Source organism: Echinops telfairi, unplaced genomic scaffold (genome assembly GCF_000313985.2).
Source record: "Echinops telfairi isolate 266 unplaced genomic scaffold, ASM31398v2 ScPeMD7_7468;HRSCAF=8506_0, whole genome shotgun sequence".
NCBI classification, from domain to species: domain Eukaryota; kingdom Metazoa; phylum Chordata; class Mammalia; order Afrosoricida; family Tenrecidae; genus Echinops; species Echinops telfairi.
The window spans coordinates 10,536,459-10,560,638 of record NW_022111369.1 but is presented as its reverse complement, the minus strand read 5'-3'; the positions used below and the strand labels follow the sequence as shown (position 1 = coordinate 10,560,638).

Here is a 24,180-nt window from a genome sequence, read left to right as displayed (position 1 = left end):
TTCTTCAAGTTTAGACTGAGGGTCAGCAAACTTTTGAGACTAAAGAGCCAATCCTGTCCCTCACAAAAATTTAAAGCTTATTTGAGAACCATAAATATATTTTTACAAACCAATGAAATCACCATTATCTGACTAGAAGCCTTTAAATAAAACTATGATAGTTTTACTTTCATTCTCAACCTTACCCAAGAACCACATGTACATACCAAGAAAGCCACATGTAGATGGTGAGTCGCGGTTTGCCGACCCCTGGGTTTTGACCAAGGCACCTCTAGGGCTCCTTCTTACTGTAAAGCGCTGTGATTATGTTGTTATTATAAATGTAGGGAGACATTTATGTCGTCCTTCTTGCTTTTCGGTACATCCCTCTTTTGCTCCCTGTAGAGACTGAGGTAGTTCCCTCACCTCCTACGCCATGTGCTTTCTTTCCCTGTACTCATAGCAACTGATTATAAAGTGTGACATTGCAGCTGCTGGGATCTTTCTGTGTCAGCTTGGAATACTAACTATAAAAATATAACGGACAGAGCTTTAAGAGTAGCATTTCAGCCGGGCATTGAAGGGTTCTAGGAGATTATAAAGATGCTCCTTAGATTCATCAGTAGATAATAGTTTATTTTGCTTACGGATAAGCTACCCTGCTTCCTTTTTATACAAAACCATTTCTATTATTTAAAGAAGTGAAAAAAAGAAGAGGTGAAACCTAATCTTAATTCATAGCCAAGCATAATTTAAGAAAATAAAACAAAAATTTTCACCTATAGGAAAATATAAAAGCAATATCAAAGTTGTGCCATTTAAATGACCTATAAAAGCAAAATAGAGAATAAAGATGATAGTCAGATGTTATAAATGATTTGGAAATATTATAAATAGCATTTTAAAAATAATATTTATTTTGAGAAGGGGATAGTGATAAAGAGAGTTTCATATTTCCTGTATTGCATAAAACTACATTTTGGAGCATCAGCATTACTTGTTTTGTCATTGTGAAAGTCACACAAATTCTAGAATTCAAGTCCAAGGATTTATCTTCCCAAGAATAAATTGTTACTCTGAAAAGATGATTACTCAATAAATGTAAGAGGATTTCAATAAATGTTCAATTAAGTATTAAAACCCTAGCAAGTGAATGGTTTTAGGGAATTTTTTAAAAAGCCAAATAAATTGTCTTACCCTTAAGTTATAACAGGAAAGGAGAATTTTAACATGCCTTCTCCCTCAAAACAACAACAAAAACCTCACAGTCATGGAGTCAATGCTGACTCATAGCCACCCCCCTGTGGGCTGCCCAGACTGTCACTTTGTTATTTTAGTAATAATAGTCTTTACATTCAAGATAGGTTACAAAATTCAGCATCTATCATAGTTTTGTGAATGACTATGGTTAAAACTCAAGCAAAATAAGTATAAGAGAAAATGGTAATAACCACAAAGATTTTAAACTCCTGAAATACATCAGAGAAATTTCTAGAGCAGGAATCCCTGGCCTGTCAACTGGAATTACTGCTACTTTGGGGAGTTGCTATGTCATGAATTATCTAGTACGGCTCTTCTAGCCATAGTCTTTGTTGCTCCTACCAGGTGACCTTTGTTTTCTTGACGGATCTGGGTAAGAAGGCGGGGTTAGTACTGATTGGATTATGATTCAGCCATACATGATTGCTAACAGGATGGATTTGATTGCCAGCCTATTGGGTATAAAATCAGCCCTCTCAGAAGCAGGAGGGAAGAGCCAAGAATGGAGCCTACCCTTTGGACCTCGAGATCTCTGAGCACTAAACCTCCTTGTTCCAGGAGACAATTATGTTACCAAAGGCATGAGTGACAGAGGAGCAGCTACAGCAGCAGAACTAGCAGCCAGAGGGTGAGACAGAAGGGTGGACTTCTAGCCCACAGAGCAAGTAAAACTGAGTGCTCTTGTCAGGAGGCTGGCTGAAGGAGTGCAGTGCCCCTGGCACCTAACTGGGGGCGCTGGGCATGCTGACCCACAGAGCTGTAGTGGAGTGCTTTCACTTTGAGACTTATAGTAGAGTGGCATGCCCTCTGGGAATTTATTGCTGTTGTTGTTAGGTACCATCAAGTGGCACTATGTACAATACAATGGAACAATGCCTGGTCCTGCAACATCCTCACAAATGGTTCCTATATTTCAGTCCATCAATGTAGCCACTGTGTCAATCCATCCCATCAAAAGTCTATTTTTCACTGTCCTGCTACTTTACCAAGCAAGATGTCCTTTTCCAGGGACTAACAGCATGTCTAAAATATATGAGATGAAGTCTAGCTATCCTTGACTCTAGGGAGTATTCTGGCTTTACTTCTTTCTTCCAAGACAGATCTGTTTGTTCTTTTGGCAGTTCATGGTATTTTCAATATTTGTTACCAGCATCATTGTTTAAATGGATCAATTTTTCTTTAGTAGTTTATTATTCAATGTCCAATTTTCACATGCAGATGAGGCAATTGAAAATATACCCTGGCTTGGGTTGGGCATACATTAGTCTTCAAAGTAACCTCATTGCTTTTTAACACTTTATAGAGAACTTGTGCAGTAGATTTACCCAATGCAATGCATCATTTACTCTCTTGACTGCTTCTTTCATGAACATTGAGTGTAGATCCAAGAGAAATTAAGTCCTTGGCAACTTCAATTTTTTCCTCCATTTAACATGCTGTTACCAATTGGTCTAGTGGTGAGTTGTAATACATACTGAAGGAGACAATGTTTGATCTTCATCAACAAGTGCTTTTAGTCGTCTTCATCTTCAGCAAACAAGGTTGTGACATCTGCATATTTCAGGCTTTACATAACCTTCCTCCAATCCTGGTGCCTTATTATTTTAAATATAATGCACTTTCTTTGATTTTTTGCTCAGTATACTAAGGATGTAACTCTGACCCACACCTTCCTGATTTTGAACCATGCAGTATGCCTTTGCCCTGTTAAAACAATTGCCTCTTGATCCATGTAGAGGTTCATTAGCCCAATTAAGTGTTCTGGAATTCCCATTCTTCTCAAGATTATCTCTAGTTTTTAATGATCCAGACAATTTTTCATAGTTAATAAAGCACAAGAAGATATCTTTCTGATATTCTCTTTTTTGAGCTAAGATCCATCTGACATCAGCAATGATATCCCTTGTCCCAAGTCTTCTGAGCCCAGCATGTACCTCTGGGAAGCTCCCTGTCAAAGTACTGCTACAACCATTGTTGGATGATCGCCAGTAAAATTTTACTTGCATGTGATATCAATTACATCATATGCAAATAAAATTTTGCCCATAAAATCTTTCAATATCACACTCCAGGATTGCATTTTTCTTAAGTTCTTTCAGTGTAAGATATGCTGAGTGTGTTCTTCCCTTTAATTTTCTAACTCTAGGTCTTTACACATTTCATTGTTATACTTTGCCTTTTCGATGTTCCCTTTGAACTTTCCTTTTTAGCTCTTTTGACTTCATCATTTCTTCCATTTGCCATTTTACTCTATAATTAAGAGCGAGTTTCAGAGTCTCTTCTGACATCTATTTTGATATTTTCCTTCTTTTAAATGACTTTTTGCTTTCTTCATGAATGATGCTCTTGATGTCCTCCCACAGCTCACTAGGCCTTCTGTCATCAGTGTTCCATGTATCAAATCTGTTCTTGAGATGTTATAAAAATTCAGGTGGGATAGACTCAATTAAAACTGTATTTTGGCTCTTAAGGGATTGCTTTAATTTTCAACTGTAAACTGCATTTAAGTATGAGCAATTGTTGGTCTGTTCCAAAGTCAGTTCTTGGCCTGCTTTTAGCTATTGATACTGAGTTTCTCCATTGTGCCTTCCCATAGATGTAGTCAATTTGATTACTGTGTATTCTGGAGAAGTCCGTGTGTATAGTCACGCTTTGTGTTGTTGAATAAAGGTATTTGCTATCTATCAATAAGTTATTGGTCTTACACAATTCTATCAGGTGATCTTCAGCTTTTTTCCTATCACCCAGACCATATTTTCCAACTTTCCTCCCTGTTTCCAACTTTTGCATTCCAATTGTCAGTCATTATCAGTTCCTTTTGATACCACGTTTGATCAACTTCTGACTGAAGGCTTTGGTAGAATTCTTCAATTTCTTTATCACTTGCTTTAGTAGTTGGTACATAAATTTGAATAGTTTTATTGATTGGATTTCCTTGAATGTGCATAGATGTAATCCTATCACACAGTGTTGTACTTGAAATGTCCTCTCTAATGAAAAATGCAACATGATTCCTCTTCCTTGTGTCATTACTAGCATTGAAACCCATAAGATTTTCTGATTCAGAAGGGTCAATACCAGTCCATTTCAGCTCACTAACATGTAGGATATTGATATTTGTATATTCCATTTTATTTTTGATGACCTCCATTTTTCCTAGATTCATACTTCATACATTCCAACTTCTGATTACTAATTGATATATGCAGATGTTTCTTCTCATTTTGAAGGGTTGAAAACCATTCACTGGTAAGCAAATGAAGGTCTGGAAGGCTTTACTCCCGAGGCATTATTGTAACCACATCATTATGGTCAACTTTACTTTGAGAAAACAGGTCTTCCTGAGCCATAGTTTGATTGCCTTCTGACCTGAGGAGTCATCTTCTGGAACAATCTCTGGTAATGTTTAGTTATGAGGTTTTCAGTAACTGACAATGTTTCAGTGCTATCCAGAGTGAATTCCTCTGACAGGGGCGACTATTGCATCTTTGCAACCTGTTCGTAGTCTTGAAGCTCTACCGAAATCTGTTCACTTTGATGACCCCGTTGGCTCTTGAAATAGCAGTGATACCAGCATCACAGTTCAACAAACTGACACCAGTGGATTATCAGCATCCCTTTTGCAACCAATGGTGGGGATAACATGGGAGTAGGCAGTGCTTTATTCTTACAGGATTTCCATGGCTAGCAACTAGCAACAATAGCAGCATCACTAGTAATCCTATATAAATGTAAACTATTAAAAAAGCAATTATAAAGCATTTCTTCATTAACCTTATACTGGCTAATGAAAAAAATTATTTAAATACAGGGTTACTCTGTTAAAGTTTGAAAAGCATTCACCTTGATTCTAGAAAATAGAGAATGAAGGCATGCTTTATATGAACCTGACAAATAATGAAAACATAAGGAGAAAAGATGAACTCTTACTATTTTCTAACTAGTCATACCTAAATATCAAACACAATCAATAGAAGTATATACAGTAAGTTCAACAGTAAAAATCTTAGTGAAAAAATGCAGCAAACATTTTTTAAAGTATGGTAAACACCAGCTCATTATTGAGATCTAGCTCCGAGGTTGATCAGAAGTACACCTAACTCTACATCTTTGCCAAAATTTGTATCTACAGTAGGAACAACTCAAATGCCCTCAAGCATAATAATATACACCAATGAAACACAAATACCAAGATAACATCCCAATATTCTGGGGTTGTTTGGAAAACATTTTATGGTCTCTGGTATGTAATGTTTATCGCATGAAACCTCATACAAATCTATTCTGGAATCCAGTGTCAGAGTTATTTAGCTATTTGAATTCACAGGAACCCTAGCAATGCTGATTATTTTCTGCCACACATACTTTAGACGGAAAGGGGGCAATATAAATCAGGTAGAACTCCCCTTGAAACCGGCATGTGTAAAGGATACTCTTCATTATTCCGGATGTCAACCACCAGGAGCTTTGGCTTACTGGACTTTGTTTTCTTGGGGGGTGTTTTGAAATGACCTGTCACTGTCAGCTCACACAAGTCAATCAAGTCCTCTGCTGAAATCCGGGGGGATACTTCCGACTTCAGGTCATTTAATGAAATAGATTCTCTTGACTGAAAAAAATAAAAGAAGACAAATATTGAGATTATTGTAGAGAGTCAAACTAGAGTCAGTATAGAATATCTTTAGGCTTTGACAGCAATCGATATAGCATATGGGAAATGATCTGATATGCAAACTGTCACCTAATCTACAATCAACGGGGGTGGGGGTGGGGTGGGGGCGGGAATGAAAGAAAAAGAGGGAAACATTAGTATCTCATTTGAAGAGTCAACTGTTTTTTTGTATGAATGAGGTTTATTTCTCCAGTAGTGACACATAAACATTGCTTTTCTTTCTTGACACTTTACTAACTTCTGGCCAGGAAGAGGTGAGGCAGAGTTTTCTTTATGAGAGCACTCTATCTTTAAAATCAGTTGCTTTACTCACATTTCATTATTCTCCAAGTATTGTTGTGAGTATGAGAAATTGTATTATAACTCAATATGTGTACTCTAGACTTTTATAACATAATTTAGGTAGAGGAGCCATGGTGATGCAGTAGTTAAAGCACTCGGCCGCTAACTGAAATGTCAGGTGGTTCAAACTCAATTGCCTTGAAAATCTTTTGGGATAGTTTGACTCTGTCCTATGGCATCCCGTTCAGTTGGAATCAACTGCAAGTCCGTGGGTTATGTGTTAGTTTCAATATAATGTACGTTCCCATGGATGAAAAGAGAACATTCAATTCTACAAGAGTAAAGAGCAGCGTGGTGCTTGCTTAGAGAGTAAATCTCATGGCTACTGCCTCTTAATTGTGAAAGGTAGAATCAGACTCAAGACTATCAACAAACACATCAGCCTATGTGCGTCTGTTATGCTCTGATTGACAGCTATTTATCATTATTTTCCATGTTAATTATTAGAAAGATCCCTTCCCCACCATGCCCTAAAAACAAAATGTACAATGCAACCTAATTTATCATAAATTTATAGGGCACTAAACTAGTTGCTTTACATCAATTCTTTAGAGAAAATTATTTGTCATAATTTGGAAATTTAAGAACATTCAACATTCACTTGATTAAAATATTGACATTTTAAAAGAGAAACATTATTTGTATGCTTAACACGTTGTCAAAATTGGATCGAATTTTTATCACATTTATTTTTCCCTCTTTTCTCAATTCCATTTTGGACTTTCAATTTAGAATTTCTAGGCAGATGGGAAAAAAAGCCATGATAACCACTTATCATGACATTTCTGAAAAAAATTGAAGTGCAGTTTGATGTTATCACCCCTCCCTTGGGCTCCCGATTCGCCCTACATTTTTTGTGGTACAGCACATGTTCTTCTCACTTCATTAACTTTTATGCAGAAATGGAAACAGCTAAGCTTTCTGAGTTATGGCTCATAATAAAAAAAGAGGCGTTATGAATATAATTTTTTTAATATTAGAATTAAAGGTACTTAAACATGTGAAATTCAAAGTGCTTCAGAAAGATTTAAGGAGAGTTTAAACCAGCAAGCAACATAATCAATGCTTTCATTTCACTTTTCATTATATTGTAATCTTTGTAGGTATTTATTGCAGCTTCACATAAAGTCATGCATTTCCCCAGAAAAAAGAACTAAGTTTTGATTACCCTAGTTCTATTTTTAGTTATTGAATGATGAACACAAGAATGCGGCATTTCAAACCGAGGATATATATGAAAAAAAGTGTGCTGGCTGGTGAAAAAGAGGATTTAATCAAAGTATTCTGGCTGAGAATACTTTGAAGAGATCAGATACTTTAAAGAGATCAAACGATGCAGCCCATTAGGTAAATCTGCTGCACCATACCTCATCTGCATGGGAAAGTTGGACACCGGGTAAGGAAAACCAGGGGAAAACCGAGGCATTTGAACTAGGGTTTTGGTGAGGAATACTGAAATTACCAGGGACTGCCAAAGAACAAATATTTCTGTCTTGGGAGAAGTACAGCTTTTTAAAGGCAAGGATAACGAGATATTGTCTTCCATACTTCAGACATGTTGTCAAGCGATACCAGTCCTTGGGAAGGATGTCATGCTTAGTAAGATGGAGGGACAGCAAGAAAGAGGGCGGCCTTTGAGGAGATGGATAGTCACAGTGGCTGCAACAATAGACTCAAACCAAAGAACAAAGACTCAAACCAAAGAACAGTATTTCGTTCTGTTGCTGACTCAATGGCACCTAAGAACAACAACAATTCTCTTATGAAGAATTGATTGATTTAAAGGATTTAAAGATGGCTTGACCTTGGCGTTGGTACCAACCAAGTGCATCATATATGAAGAGTTGCTCAATGGAATACGTATTTCCGCAGGGAATATAAGAAAGGAAAATGAAGAATCATTGACAAAGGCCAAACTTTCTGTGTGTGTGTGTGTATTAGTAAAGAACTTTAATATGGTGCATGCAATTTCTTCTCCAAATGTTAAATTAGATTTAGGAATAATTATATTACTTGGTTTTATGAAGAAACTATATGCAATATTAAACTATTGAATCTAGCCTTTTATTGGAAAGTTTAAAAAGCTATTTTACTATTCATTCTATGATTTTCATTTAAAGATGTAAAAACAAAACTTTTCCCAAGCAACTCAGCTTATTTAGTGTCGTACACATTGGCGTCTTTCTTGTGATTCGGTTTTCAAATTCTCAGAACATTGTTGTTTATGAGCAATATACAAGAATTTAGGATTACTGTAGAAAAGTTGGAAATTCCAATTAATTTATTATTTCTGTTCAAAGGTCTGGATATACACTGTATTCTTAAGCTCAGGATGTCAAAAAATAATAATAATAAGAAACTAAATGTCTGTAAAACTCCCTTAACAGTTCATCTTCCAGAGGCCAGTCTTGGGGGTGTTAGGGAAGCAGCAGGTGGGCCACTTCCGTTTCCGGTATGTGAGGCACTTGGATTCCGTGCTCCTGCCTAGTGGGAAAATGTGGCCCTTAACCAAAGAGGAGACTGTGATGTTAGAGAAGCTCGCAAGATCCTTCAGCTGCTTGTGGACAGACCCGCCAACATCTAGGGGTGTCTTTGGGGACCTGCTTCAGAAAATTCACTAGGACATGGAAGTTCCGGTTGCACAATCATGGCTGTGCGGAGTATAAAGTGTGGATAAAACCTGGAGAAGCGCAGCCCTTCCTCTATGGGAACATGTGTTGAAATCTGGTCTTGGTCGAATTACCGAAAACACCTCTCGATACCAGGGAGCGGTAGTGTACTACATGGCAGACATCTCTTTGGGTTTTGGGGTGGCAGCAAAGACTACTCAAGATTTCGGGAGAGTACACCCCATGGCGATCGTGGTATTTCATCAAGCAGACTTTGGGGAATACGTGTGGCACGAGGCGACAGTGACTTAAAGTCATCGAGCGCTGTGCCTCTCTGGAAGGTCCTGCGCTTGTTTCCTGTTGTCTGCGTTGGTGCCACCATGGAGCTGGGTTATATCGACCATGTGACGTCTTCAGGAACGTCTGGGTTATTCTCTATTGAATGCAAGGTGAATTGTTGCTAGGCAGAAACGGCTCCATGGTGGTTTCTGACCTTTATGTTTGTGGCTAAGTCAAATAATGTACTTTTTTATTTGAATCAAAAGGCTTCTTATTTGTAATCTTTGGAACTAAGAACAAGAACTAATGGCTTCATCTTTGGAACTGAGGACAAGAACTGAGGAACCAATGGCTTATTACTGTTATCTGTAATACACTTTGCTTTCCAGGCTCCTTATAAGATGATCAATTTTGTTGTACTTATTAGTATTATGAAAGATATTGCCAGATCTGAACAGTAGGCCATGTTTGGAATTTTATACATGAGATATGGCTAAAATAGTAAAAAAAAAAAAAGTCATATTTCATTGCCAAACTAGAATCAGAATTTACTTAGCAGTGCTGCTAACAAAAATAATTTATGGGTAGTGTGAACCCACTGAAATGGCTATATAGCTGTATAAATCCACTCGCATAATAAAAACTCTGAACCTGAGAACCAGACTGGCATTTTGCCCTGACCATTGCTACTGGAAAATGACTTCACATTGATATGTAAGACTGAAATGGCAGATTTTAAATGGGAATATGCCTATATATACTTATGCTTTTAGCTGACCAAGAACCAAAGATCCTAAATAATTGTAAAGACATTTTAGCTATTAAAATACGTAGCTTAAAGCCAGAATATTATTCTTACATTTTCTGACATGAATCCTGGTAATATTGTCAACTTTATTACCCAATACATTGGAAATTATCCTAGATTCTTCTTTTTTCCTTGTTTCTCATACATATCCAACATATCCCCAATTTCTATATATAATTTTGGGAAAGATATTTAACTTCTCTGCCTAGTTTCTTGATTTATGAGACTTGCAACAAAAATTCCTAAATGACTATAATATCGGTATTTGAACCTTACTGGGTTATTGTAAGGATTCTCAATAGATGAAATGTTTATAGTGTATTATATCAAGGGGAAAACACCCTGTAAAGTTATAAATTCAGTATGATACTACTTTGGTGATAAATATCTCAAATAGAAATCATGAAAGTGGCTATCAATGAATTAATATAATTAATCGGCCTTTACCCTTTAATGCTTTAAAAATAATGTCCCAAGTTTTCTTTATTAAGTATAAACGAATTAAAAAACTATAAAAGTATCTAATTTGTTTTCAATCAGCATTATTATGTAACTTTGTCAAATACTTCAGAACTCTAAATCTAATGCTTATGAAGATGGCTCTCATAAAAATATGAAATACAATATAAAAAGCCTTACAAGTGATAACACATAGCCATCTTCTCCATAAGTGGGCTGTCAGATGTGTCCCTAGGAAGGATGTGGGGCTGGATTTCACATGTTCGTGGTGAGAAAGAAGACACACAACAAGCAGACAAAAATCAATACTAAGGAAAAGCAAATAAAAACTGCTTGCAGTCACTGACTTGTTTCATCAGTAAGGATTGCTTTATATGAAGAAGTATTTGAAAAAACCCTGTGGTTTTATACACCTCTCTCCATAAAATGTATGATAAATCCAGAGAAAATGTCCTATTGGTTACATAAAATAATGTTTTCCCGCAAACTTTCTAATCAAAATGTAAATTACATTATGGTTACTAAGTAATGAGGAAATACTTTCCTGGTTTTACATAATGTAGTGAAAATGACTGAGTAGATTAATTCCTAAATGGTTGAATTTTCAATATTAACAATTTTGTTTCCTTTAAACGAACGCATTATGATTCTGCATTCAGAAACTGTCAATTGTGATTGTATTTAACAATGTGTACTACAAAGTAAAAAACAAACTCACACTCTTCCTTATGAAAGGAAGCAGTTTTCATGTATCATGCTATTATGTGTATGTGTGCATGAGGAATACATTATTTTAATATAAAACTTAGGATATTAAGGGATATTTGGGAAATTAAAAGTTCCAAAATATATTTAGTGTGTACATAGGAGGCCACCAGTGCCACTTTCAAAGATAGAGGTACATGTGAGAGTTTCCTGAAACTTTTGCTGTCAGGATGACCTCCGAAAGCCTAGAAAACTCATTCTTTGAGTCAGGTTTTAAACTTTCCACCAACATAGCAAAATTACGTTTATTCCAAATCTCCTTAATAATTTAAGAACAGTTATGGGAGGGCAGCACAGGCGATGGCACACATTCTGTACATTTTCTATAGACACTTTCTCGATTTTGAACATAAATATCTTTTAAAATAGAGTTACATCTCACTGAACAATAACAACCATGCGGAGAACTACAGAGAACCCTCTTCCGGAAAAGCAGAAACATGAACCAGAAGGCAATTAAACAAAACCAGACACGCTTATGGAGCCCTGATAGCTCAGTGGGTTACACAGTGGGCTGCGAGCTGCAAGGTCAGAAGTTTGAAACTGCCAGCTGCTCTTGGAGAGAAAGATGAAGCTTTCTACTCCCACGAAGATCTACAATCTTGGAAACCCACAGTTGTTTTGTCTCTGGGTTGCTATAAGTTTGTTCACTGGGTTGCTACAAATCAGAATTAACTCACTAGCAGTTAGTTTTGAGCCATGTTTATGAGGTAGAGGATCTCTTTCAAGAGACTAAAAATCCCACCAGGCCCATTGCCAGATTACAACTCATAGTAATCATATAGGACCCAGTAGAACTGCCCCACAGGGTTCCCACAAACGTAAATCTTTATGGGGGTCGGCTGCCACACCATTGTTCTCAAGCATAGCCACTGGTAGGTCTGAACCAGCAACCTTCTGTTTAGTGGCCAAGGGCTTTAAGCCCTTTGCCACCAGAGACTAAACCCAAAACCAAATTCACTGCCATCAAATAAATTCTGACCCCAGAGACCTTATAGGACAACGCTGAACTTCCCGCTGAGCATTTCAGAGGCCGTGAATCTTGACAGGGGAAGAAACCTCATTTTTCCCCCTTTGACCTTCTGATGGGTTCAAATTGCTAACCTTCTGATGGGTTCAAATTGCTAATCTCCTACATCACTAGGGCTCCCGTCAAGAGGCTAAGGACATATTAAATAATGCAGGTTTCAACACAGTAAAAGTACTTTTTTCCTTGAAGACAAATTACATAAGTGATGTTCAAAGATTTTTCGAAGTGACTTATGTTTCGAGGTGAGCTAATTATAGGACTGATACAAACATACAGATGAAGTCACAGAGTATATACATTCCTTATATTTATTTTGTGTCTCCTATAGCAAGTGCAATAGGGTCCTGTCCAGAGAAGGTGCTCAAAATGTTTGATACATAAATGCACTTAACAGGATGCCGAAGAGACCATTTCTGTTTATGGTCACTAAATTGAGATAATGGGGTTTTAATTAAAAGAGCAAAAGAAAATAAAACTCACCACCATCAAGTTGATTCCAACTAATATAAACCTTACAGGACAGAGAAGAACTCCACCTGTCAGTTTATAAGACTGTAACTCTTTATGGGAGTAAAAAGCCTTAACTTCCTCATAGGGAGCCTCTGGCGGTCTCAAACTGCTCGCCTTGCAGTTAGTAGCCCAACATGTAATCCATTCCGCCACCAGGGCTCCTCAAAATAAAACTGCCTTGGAAGATTCCCAAGATGAGAATAGAAAGCCTCGTCTTTCTCCTCATGGGGGTTCAAATCCCTGATCTTCTGGTTCATATGTAGTTGACTACATATGTAGTTCACTCCACCCCCAGGCTCTTCCTGAGGGTCTGAGGTTACCATCTAGACTGGAAAGAAAGGAAATGTTGGGAGAGAGTTGGGAGCAGTAGGGTCACTTTTCTTTATTCTCAGCCTCTTGCACTTCTTTTGTTGGTGGTATCTATTATTATTTTTTCATAGGTCCTTACTTTTTTCTTATCTGTCAGTACGCTTTAGAAATACCTTGTAATTCTTCATATATTTACACACACACATTGAGGCTCATTGATACAAAAAAACAACTATCTTCCCAGTCAATATGAGCATCGTTTAGAGGTGGGCAGGTTAACTTTATGGTGAGTACAATGTTTAAGGTCAGAAGGACCTTCCTTCCTGTTCCATAGGCCAGAGCAGTGGGTGTTTCTGGCCACTTAAATTCCCACTCACAAGGACAATGAGGCAGTATGTCTGCAACAATCCTACCTATAAGAACAATGGGTAATATTCTGTTTTATAGTAGAATGTCAGCTTAGGTAGAAGATTTATTAATCTGAGCACATAAGAACTAGTGAGAAACAGGGGTGATAGGTACTTATTTTCACAGACTTATTTTCCTACACTGTAAGGTAATAATAATAATAGAAATGCTTGCCCTATTTTCTCACCATGATACTGTGGGGATTGATTAGCATAGGAGTTATAAAGTAGTTGTTAAAACTGTAGACATTTATATAAAACAAGATGTTATGACGAAACAGATCCCAAATCAAACAAGCAGCGTAACATGTGTGGTCCTCTTACCAGCTAATGTCCCATCCACAACTATTGAGTTAACTCTGACTCACAGTGTCTTTATATCAGGTTTCAGAGACTAAATCACGATGGGGCAGCTAGCCTCACCTTTCTCCTTCAGAAAGGCTGGTGGGTTTGCATTGATGAGCTCCTGCTTAGGAATCCAATGGTTATGCACCTGACAGATCCTCTGAGCTCCTTAAAATGCCTTATTATGTTGTTGTTAGGTCTCATCGAGTCGGTTCCAACTCATAGCAACCCTATCTACAACAGAACAAAATATTTCCTGGCCGTCCTCACAATTATTCCTCTGCCTAAACCCACTATTGCAGCCACTGTGTCAATCCATCTTGTTTAGGGCCTTCCTCTTTTCCATGGCCCTCCACTTTAGCAAGTCTGATGTCCTTCCCCAGGGCTTGGCCTCTCCTGACAGCATGTTCAAAGTATGCAAGACCAGTGTCACCCTTGCCTCTAAGGATCATCTGGCTGTACTTCTTCCAAGAAAGATTAGTTTGTTCTTTTGGTTGGTACTTTGAATATTCTTCACCAGTACCATACTTCAAATATATCAATTCTTCAGTTTTCCTTATTCACATACACACGAGGCAATGAAAATACCGTGGCTTGTGGCAGGCACACCTTAGTCTTCAAAGTAACATTCTTACTTTTCAATACTTTACAGAGGTCGATTGCAGCAGATTTACCCAATGGAATTCATCATTTGATCTCTTGACTGCTGCTTCCATGAGCATCGATTGTGAATCCAAGCAAGATGGAATCTTTGACAACTTCAGTCTTTCTACTGGTCTAGTGAGGATTTGGGTTTTCTATATATTGAATTGTAATACGTAGTGAAGGTTGTAACCCTTGATCTTCATCAGCAGGTGCTTCAAGACCTTCTCATTTTCAGCAAGCAAAGAAGTTTATTAAAGAATACATACTAAATAAATCATCCATTAACAAATATTGAATGACCAAGCCTGTACTAGATATTTTGATAGAGATAAAATACTATTTCTCTCTCACAGAGCTTACAGTTTGGTTGGAAAGACAAGACTAAGAGAAAGGGGCACATTTTAGCACAGGCAGCCATTTGCTATCAGACTCAAAGGAATTTAAACAAAGCAAAGCTAACTTTTAAAACTTCATCTATTTCCCAAGGTATTTCTATGCATATATTTAAGGCAATAAATTGTTTCAGTGGCATGTAGTGTTTTCATTTCTTCCTCTCATATTTAGAGGAAATAGGACAGAAGATTTAGAAATATAGTGTCTGAAATGGAATTTGAAATAAAACTGCCATGCTCTAGAAGCTGCATAATATAGCTCTTGTACTACAGAGAATATTTCCCCTCAAATAGAAGAGGGATAATGTACATGAATATGAAACACAAGGAAGAGGAGAGACTGGTTGTTGTTGTTTTTTCAGTGATTAGGGATTTTAAGTTAAAATTTTCACAGATGTGCTCTTGAAAAAATTGTGTGTAAGCAAAATTTCTGTAAGGAAAGTCATTATCTCTTTTACAGACAATATCACCTTAGAGAGCTTCCATTTCCGTGGGCTCTAGTTCTCTCATGTACAAAGTGAAGGTGCAGGATGGTATCTTGATGTCTGCTGTAGCTTTAGAGCTCACTGACCTTCTTTGGGAGGGGGCTCCAACTGCTAACAGCACCTACAACTCTTGCTTTGCTCCCAGGACAAAGATATGAAAGGGGATCAATTTAGAGAATCTATTTGGAGAGATTTAGCAATTATTCTAAAGGTGAGTCTCAGTAAAATATGATTTATAAAGCATGGGATGGTCATTTAAACATAGATTTAAATTAATAAAAATATGCATATTAAAGACCAGTAGCTGGGAAATATTCCATACCAGTTAAATTGGTCTAAGCATCAGCAGAGGAGAATGAAATAATATGAAGTGAAGGACACTGGTGTCTGACTTATGGGCCCAAAGCAGGCCCAGCAGGACAATGTGTGTGAGATGTGCTGCCAATGTTTGGTTTCTTGTGTTTAAGGTTCTATGAGCTCCTGAAAATAATTTTCAAAATAAAACCAGAATTGCATCCAAGGCAAACAAGATGAAACAGTTGAACAGGAGCGGCTCTATTCCTCAGTGTACGCTAAAGGAAGTACTCTCGCTTCCGCAACAGAGCTATATTCTACAGAGCAGAAGGGTCAGGTTTCAGGGCAACAGTAATCTGGTTTTCAGGTACAGAGTCAGCTGGTGACTGAAATGCCGTAGCCCTTTAGTTCGTGGAACTGATATTTTTACCTGAAATTCTAGACTTTCAAAAGTGCAGCCTTTAACTTGTGAGACGTTGGTGGTTCGGTGGTAGAATTCTTGTCTGGAGAAACCCAGGGGCAATGCCTAAACCATGCATCTCATATGCAGCTACCACCCGTCTGCCAGCTTTATGTGTTGTTTTGATGCTAAGCAGGTTTCAGAGGAGCTCCCAGTCTAATACTAGGAAGAAAGGCCTGGTGTTCTACGTTAGAAAATCCGCTAATGAAAACCCTGTGATCTAATCCGCAAGCGATTAGAAATGGCTGAGGACCAGCAGCATTTCATTCAGTTGTGCATGGGGTCACCATGAGTTTGGGGCTGACTCTGTGGCGGCCACCACCACCAGCACCACCACCCCACCAGCTTTTATTCATACTAGTTAGGCTGTTCATATTATTACCCAGCTCTCTCACCACTGCCCTCTTCCTGATACATAAAACTCGGATTTTCCTTGTTACCTGGAAGAGTGCCTCCACTTCTTCCATTGCAATTTAGCTAGTGGCTAAGTGACCACAATACTCTCTAGATGGAAGTTTCAGTGCATCCCTGAGAAGGCAAGCCTAGATATCAATCACCTTCCATCCTTACGCTGTGCCAAGGACAAGGAAAGTCAGATCTCCAAAGTCCTTGTGGTATTAGCTGTTACTACCATGATTAATTTCCAATGGAATGGTCACCTAATAACATGCACCAGCCAACCATTTACATTGTAATATAATTAAGATGACCCAAATGAAGACACAAAGACTCAGCTGCACATACAGAAGGCTATTTAAAATCGTATGATTTTAAAGGATACGCAGCTGTCTCTCGTCATTAACTCTAATGTACTACAAACCAGAGAAGACAATTCTTATGAAGGAGTTCATAATATATGCAGTTGTAAATACTTCGAAATTTTTTGAAATAAGTAAAGTTCTTATTTTAATGATATGGAAAAGGATAAAGCCAAAGATCATTGAGATAGACTCTCAGAATTTTATTTTTTCTTCACTGACAAAGGGTCAATTCTGATGCATAGCAAGCCTATAGTTGCTATGTACTTCTGGGTATGCAAGGTTGTAAATCAATAGTTTTATTGGCTTATAATTTATATATCATATAATTTAATAGCATTATCACATCAAGAAGAGTTGTACAATCATCACCACAATCAGTTTTAGAACATTTTTCATTCTTGTATTCATCATTATTAGCTACCCATTTCCCCACAACCTTTCCTGCCATACCCCCCAGGAACCATTAATCCAGTTACTGTCTCTATAGATTTTTATCTATCCTAATTTTGTATACAAAAAATTTAACAACAAAACTAAAAACAATATCAAAGTAAAATATAAAAACCTCAATCGAAAGAAAGTAGAAAATATTAAAAACTAGAAGAAATTTAAATGGATCATAAGGGAGACCCAAATGACAGGGTGCTAAATTTTAACCTAACTATATCTGCAACAATCCACTTTCCAATGCACCCTGCATGACAGGAAGGCTATTCCAATCCTAATCCACGGTCAGAGGCTTAATCCACATGCATCTCCCCTTTATTTTTAAAAACAGAATCAGCTTTCAAATGGGTCAAAGGAGAAATCAAATGATATTACATTTTAACCTAACCACATCCGCCATAATCGACTTCACAATGTTCTCCTCTGATGACCGTGCTTGTCACATCTTTCAAAGATGATCAGAGGAGAGTCATTGGAGGCATAATTGATGTGTGGACCTTGCTAATGGATTTTGGGCTGCTACTGTCATCCATAGCCTTCTGCAAACCAGGTGTTCACAATTTAAGCTCTGCTACCGTTCCCTCCTTTAGCTTTGGATTATATTATTAAGGCTATAAATGTTCACTGGGGCCGAAAGTCCCATCTTTCTCCCTTACAATCACTGGTAAGTTTCATATGCTGAACATGCTGTGAGCAGCCCAGCACAGAATCCATTAGGTCACCCCGGTTCCTGGTGAATGTGTAATAGAACATGAACTAATAAATCTGACAGGTCAATAATGCACAAGCTGGTTAATACCCTTTTGTTATGGATAAAAGTGTTTTGACTCCAAAATAAGAGCTATAAGCCTAACTCCTGTAACCCAAACCCACACCATGCTCACTGCCATGGAGTCGAGAGGGACTCAGTGGACCGGTAGGACAGAGCAGAATTGCCTCGCTGAGGTTCTCAGGTTTCAGATCTGTGTGGAAGCTGACTGCCCTTCTTACTGCCATGCAGCTGCTGATGGATTTGAACTGTCAACCTTTCAATGAGCAGCTGAGCACTTGGCCAATGGGCAACTAGAGCTCCTTCTAAAGCCTAGGCCCAATTATAATCCCATTTGACAATGGATTTTTTGTTATGATAGCGATGAAGTATTACTATAGGGTGTGCTTTAAATCAAGCTCTTTTGATATATAAAAGCAAAAAAACCACAGTTTGCATGGCTGGATGACCAAGGAACCTCAGAATAGAAACCGCAGAGAAAGGGAACTGTCCTCTGAATGGACAGAAAGAGCTAGCCTCCCATAAGAGTGAGGGATCTACAGTCAGACTTCTAGCATCCTAAACTGTGAGAAAACAGATTTCTGTTTAGCAAAGCCTCCTATTTATACTATTATAGTAGTACTAGATCCTAAGGATTTTCCCTCACTGAAAATAACCTTTTTTTGGATAAACTAATTTAATTCATTTACTATCTGACAAGAGTTTTAGATTCTGAAAGACAAATTCGTTATGAACAAACAGTGAATTTTACTAGCAAATCTAGTAACTCTCTTTAGGCACAAAAATGTTTGTTAAACTTAACTACAGTTACAGCTGACTAAAACTGTCAGCTGTAATGCAATAGATAAATTATTATATTTTTTAGCCATATCCTATTCTAAAATTTAATTTAAAATAAAGGTTTTCATATCATACTTTTGGCTCAATATAGTTTAATGTCCAATGGAAAAGTAATCTAAGACATGAAAGAAAATATATTTGATAAAAGAGTTATTAGCAATATTTATTGGAGTGAATTAAATCCTTAAAACTTTATGATGACTACTACATGTTCTGAGACCTTTCCCTAATTGTATACTGTTTTAAAGCAAAGCATTGAAAAGCATTTTATGCTTTGGGGACTCCGGCCATATTGTTGGAGCTATTTAAATACATTCATGCAGGTATGTTTTATAAGTAAAATAGAGTAGCTACTTAAGAACCTGAAAATAAAATTTCTGGTTAAAATACATGAAGCTACTTTATTCGAAATGGTAAAATACTAGAAATGATAACAATAGTAGCAAAAATCAACACAGGTAATCTAGCATGAAACTACAAATGATGAATGTGCATATAAAGCCATGAATTGGCACCAGCTCATCAAAAAACATAATTTAAAAAATAATTATTATTACTAGAAAAAGTAATCTCATTTGAACAAATTAGAACACAGAGAATTTCTTGATGTTTTAAATTTTAAGAGTAAGTTTATTCCATGAACTCAACTCGTCAAATTTCAATAAGGTTTAATTGCCCCTGAAGTCTTGTTAATTATTTTTATAACTTCCTATAAAAATCCCAGGCCCGCTCATCTATGCAATGGTTAGCAGGAAGTATAAACTGATTTAAACTACAAGTTTCCGGTAGGATTGGCATCCTTTACATAAACAGAGGAGAGTACAGGGCTAGGTTTAAAGCTGGCCTGAAGAAGCGGAAACACAATAAAATGACAAAGTTTAGTAATCTTGACTTCTCTTCATTGTCTACTGAATCCTGGAATGTGCCACAAGGCATTTACAAAGTCTTTGGAAATCACAAAGCATGATGCTTTCTTTAAAAACAAACAAACACCCAACAGTTTTATCGACTCATAACTAATGTACCATACAATTCAATGGTTTAAAGATATTAAAGAATTGTGCAATCATCATCACAATCAATTTTAGAACACTGTCTTCATTCTTGTGCTGAAGGATCTTTATGGATGCTGTTGTTAGGTGCTGTTGGCGTGGTTTCAATTCATAGTGATCCTATGTATGACAGAGCAAAACACCACCTGGTCCTGCAACATCCTTACAACCGTTCTCATGTTTTAGCCCATGGTAAGCTACATGCCTGTTGCACTTGATTTCTGTATGGTTTATTAACAATAATATATAACTCAGAGAGATACATTTTAGAATAATACTAGCTTAGAAAGTCTTCTATGTTGATCACTTTGGGTTTGAAGGAACAAAGAAAGGCTGAATTTTAACAATACTTTCTCTAGCATATGTTAAAATACTGTAAATAAAAGTTGCCTTTTCTTTTTTCACCACACATCTTTCTTGTTAAACTGGGTTCCAGCATCAGTACAAATGAGTTAAATGGTTAAAAAACAAAACAAAACAATAAACATAATGGAACAAAGCCATTCAATGAAATGAATTTGTAGTATTAGATCTATATGTTTCTTTACTCTCATATAACATGGCTTTTAAAATTCATCTTATATGTTTATAGGAGATCCTATATAAAACATATACTCATATACTTTATAGGGTATGTTTTATAGTAATTAGTAGATCTTTTAGACACTGCCATTCTGTTAGCGTCACAAAACCTTGTGTAGAACAACCATGGCTGCTGCTGCTGTTCTTTCTGTAGAATTATGACAGAGTCCATTTCCTTTGAAATGTGAGGGCTATCAGTGACACATGAAGCGAGATCCTGGAATGCAAAGGCTGCATCAGGGAGATCTCAGTGCGGGACCCAAGATACTCATTAGCCAGCTGTCTGTGCCCATCACTCTTCATGAAGGAACTATCCCCTATAAAATTGCTGGTAGAAATACATGGCTACAGGAACTGTCTCGTGGCAGTACTGAATGATATCAGGTGATAAAGGAATAAAAACTGTCACCAGCAGAATTCTCCTAGCAACTGCAATGGGAAATGCTAATATTACCTGGTTTCAACAGGGATGGAAGTGGTCTCAGGGTCTTGGATAATTTAATTTGAAATTTTAGGATCAATCATAAAATAGGATACCAAATTTAATTTAATCAGAAATGTATTTTCACCACATATGAAAATAATTCCCACTCATTTTTTTCTTTTGTGTTTTCCATCAAAAGATCCAACATCCCCAAACTTTGAAACTTCTGTTTTTTCTGCCTTATCCCACACACTGCCACTCCACCACACACACACTTTCCTCAATACTATATAGACAATCTCTAGGTTTCAAATGTCCTCCATACAATCCCACATAAAAGCTATTATATTAATCTTTCTAGGTATTTGCAATATTTCATAATAACAATGGGTGCTATTTTGTGACATGCATAAAAACATTACTGTTATTAACAGTATTAATATGTTATTAACATTAATATGTTAAAGATGTTTTAGTGTATCTAGAAGTTTTCTGGAATGCTTCCTGTATAGGAAGTCACACTATATAGTAACACATTTGATTGATATGATAGACATACTGTTCTTATTTATGCATAAATTCATAATAAATCAAACTTAAGAACAGAAGTTGGCCTTAACATGATAGCTGCCTATACAACCTATACAGAACCTTTATGCCCATACAGAAGTCTTGTAGGGTTTGTTCTGTCACTACTTAATTCCTGTACAGCTCTGCGTATTTATTTTTGCCCCTTATTTCCTTTGCTACATTTACAAGTCAAGATTCCATTCAGGACACATTTGTGCACACTGAAATCGCTATACTCAGAAAGTGGATTTTGATAATTTTATGACTTAAGGTGAGAAAACCAAAATATTTTATAACTGACAGGAAGAAAACATCTATAAGAAATAAGTATAAATTCTGAATTCCCAAAGATAATTGCATAAAAAATAACAGTAAGTCCTAAAAAACTAAGTTGACAAACAAACTTGTAAAATTTCCAACCTTCAGGCTGCTCTGGTAGAAACCAAAATTCAATTTTTAAAATTAATTATTTCCAATGTCTAAAATTATTTTTAAGTTAAATGACACTTAATATTTGGAGCTGAAATGGTGTGAGAAAAGAATCTATATAAAATTACAGAAACTATTGAATTGTATGATCTTAAATACTAGGTCAATAAAACTGTTAAAAAAAAAGAGCTAGAGTCTTAGAAACGCACAGGGATTTTTCGACCCTGTTCTGTAGAGGTTAGGAGGCAGCATCTACTCGATGGCAGCGAGTGTGGCTTCTTTGGTTTGCTTACGTTAGAGACAACATTATCCTTTTATTGGGGCACATTAAAAATCATTCCCATGAAAGTAATGTTCTTGATAGTATCATTAACTTGGCAAAGGTTATGGAATTACGCAAACTGTTTAGAAAAGGCATGTATACATGTCTAGGGAAGCTTTTAAAACTAAAACACATTGTTGTTGACCTCTATAGATCAAAAGCTCAAGTGATTGAACATTATGTATGCAAATACTGAGGACCAGAGATAGGTCAAGACTTTGAATAATAATTACAAAGGCGGAACCATGCATGCTCGGCTGACATGTCATAAAAAAGTGAAGAAAGAATAAAATAGCAAATATATATATGGCAGTGTTGACCCTCCATTCATTGAGTACCCTCGAAGCTAGAAATCTGGACCAAATCTTTCTATCTTTTAAAAATCAACCACCTCCCAACTGTTTTGCCTCCCTCAAGAGTTAAAAGGTAGTGAGTGAAGAGCACAGGATGCAAGTTATAGTAAAGGAAATAATAGAATAAGAACTTCCTCACACCTGCCTTCTATAAAACACAAACAAACAGAAATGAAAACAAAAATGGTCAAAATCCCTTTTCAGGACTTTGGAAATGAAAGAAAGGTTTGCAACAATCTTAATAAAAGAAAGGAACTTTGATAATAACATTTCGCTTTGTGGCACTGTATTCCTCCTCTCCTCAGTTCTGTGCTACCTTGAAACGCAACAACCTGCCAACCAGCAATCCAGCAGCTAATCGAAGGGGCTGAATAGGTTTAAAACACCGAAACCTAAACTTACTACCATGCGTCCTTTCTGATCCACAGAGGCCTTACAGGACAGAGGAGAAGAGCGTCCTCTGCTTTCCAGGCCTGTGCATCTTTTCAGAAACACCCTGCCCAGTCTTTCTCCCTGGAAACATCTGGCTTATTAAACAGCTGACATTTTCATTAGCACCTGAGTGCTTAACCACTGTGCCACTAGGCGCCTCCAGAATGGGTTAGGACATACTGAAAGCATCATTTCAGAGAACTGTGATTATTTGACCTTAGTTCCCTAAAACCTTCACTTACAGGCCTGTTTTTGTGGGACCTAACTCAGTATAAACATTTTTTTCCCCCAAGGTAGTTCTTGAAAGCAATTAGCAGTCAATGTTTAACATTCTGAGATGGGGGTACCAGCTGCCTGAAAGAGTGAAAAGAGTTGGGGCTGAAAAAGAAGCTGATAAAAAATTCTTAACTTGCCTGGTCTGTCTCATGCACAGCAGGGTGTGGGTGAGGGGGGGGTGTGTGACACTAAGGGCCTGCAACAGGGCAGCTAGGGGTGCAAAGTAACCAAGTCCCTGAGGAATCCTGAAAATAGACTTCTGACTTGGGGGACAGGGACACCTCATCAGACCCAATTTAAAAACACTCATAACTGGAATTTAAAAACAAACATACCTGGAACTATCTGTTTCCCCCTTTTCTTTCATCCTATGTCTATCTATATAAGATAGGCAGGACAAACAATCCTGAGGAGAAAACAACAGGACCAGCGGTCCAAGGGGAACATGGGAGAGGGGGAGTGGGGAGCCAACAAATTTTGGGATAAGGGAACAAGAGACCTAAATTTGATGGTGAGGAGGGGACATAAAGCCTGGTAGGGTTTGATCAAGTGCAATGTCTCCAACAGGAATTACCGAGAGCCGAATGGAGGGTGAGCATGACAGTGGGGGAGGAGGAAGTTGGAAGAAATAGAAGAAAGAACTGAGGCAAAGCTATTTATAGAGGTAAAGCTATAGGCATGTATATATGTAAATATATTAATTTAAAATGAGAGGGATAGAAACCAATGTACATATATTTATATGTTAAGTATTAAGGTTAAAATGTATGGTATGTCTCAATTAAATATATCTCAAATAAAAAATAGAGCACATGCTATGATATTGTAAAATTCTGGCTTTAAATTTTATTTTATTATTCCCTAGCTGTTTAA

The 24,180-nt window shown here is 37.1% G+C and overlaps 1 protein-coding gene across 1 annotated transcript in view; it reads right to left on the bottom strand.

Moving 5' to 3' along the window:
• TBCK (TBC1 domain containing kinase) overlaps positions 1–24,180 on the bottom strand; it is a 187,524-nt gene that overhangs the window by 33,525 nt on the left and 129,819 nt on the right. Inside the window, exon 23 of the mRNA XM_004703452.2 lies at positions 5,673–5,848. Coding sequence (XP_004703509.1) covers positions 5,673–5,848 — 176 coding nt within the window. The remainder of the gene's footprint in view (positions 1–5,672; positions 5,849–24,180) is intronic.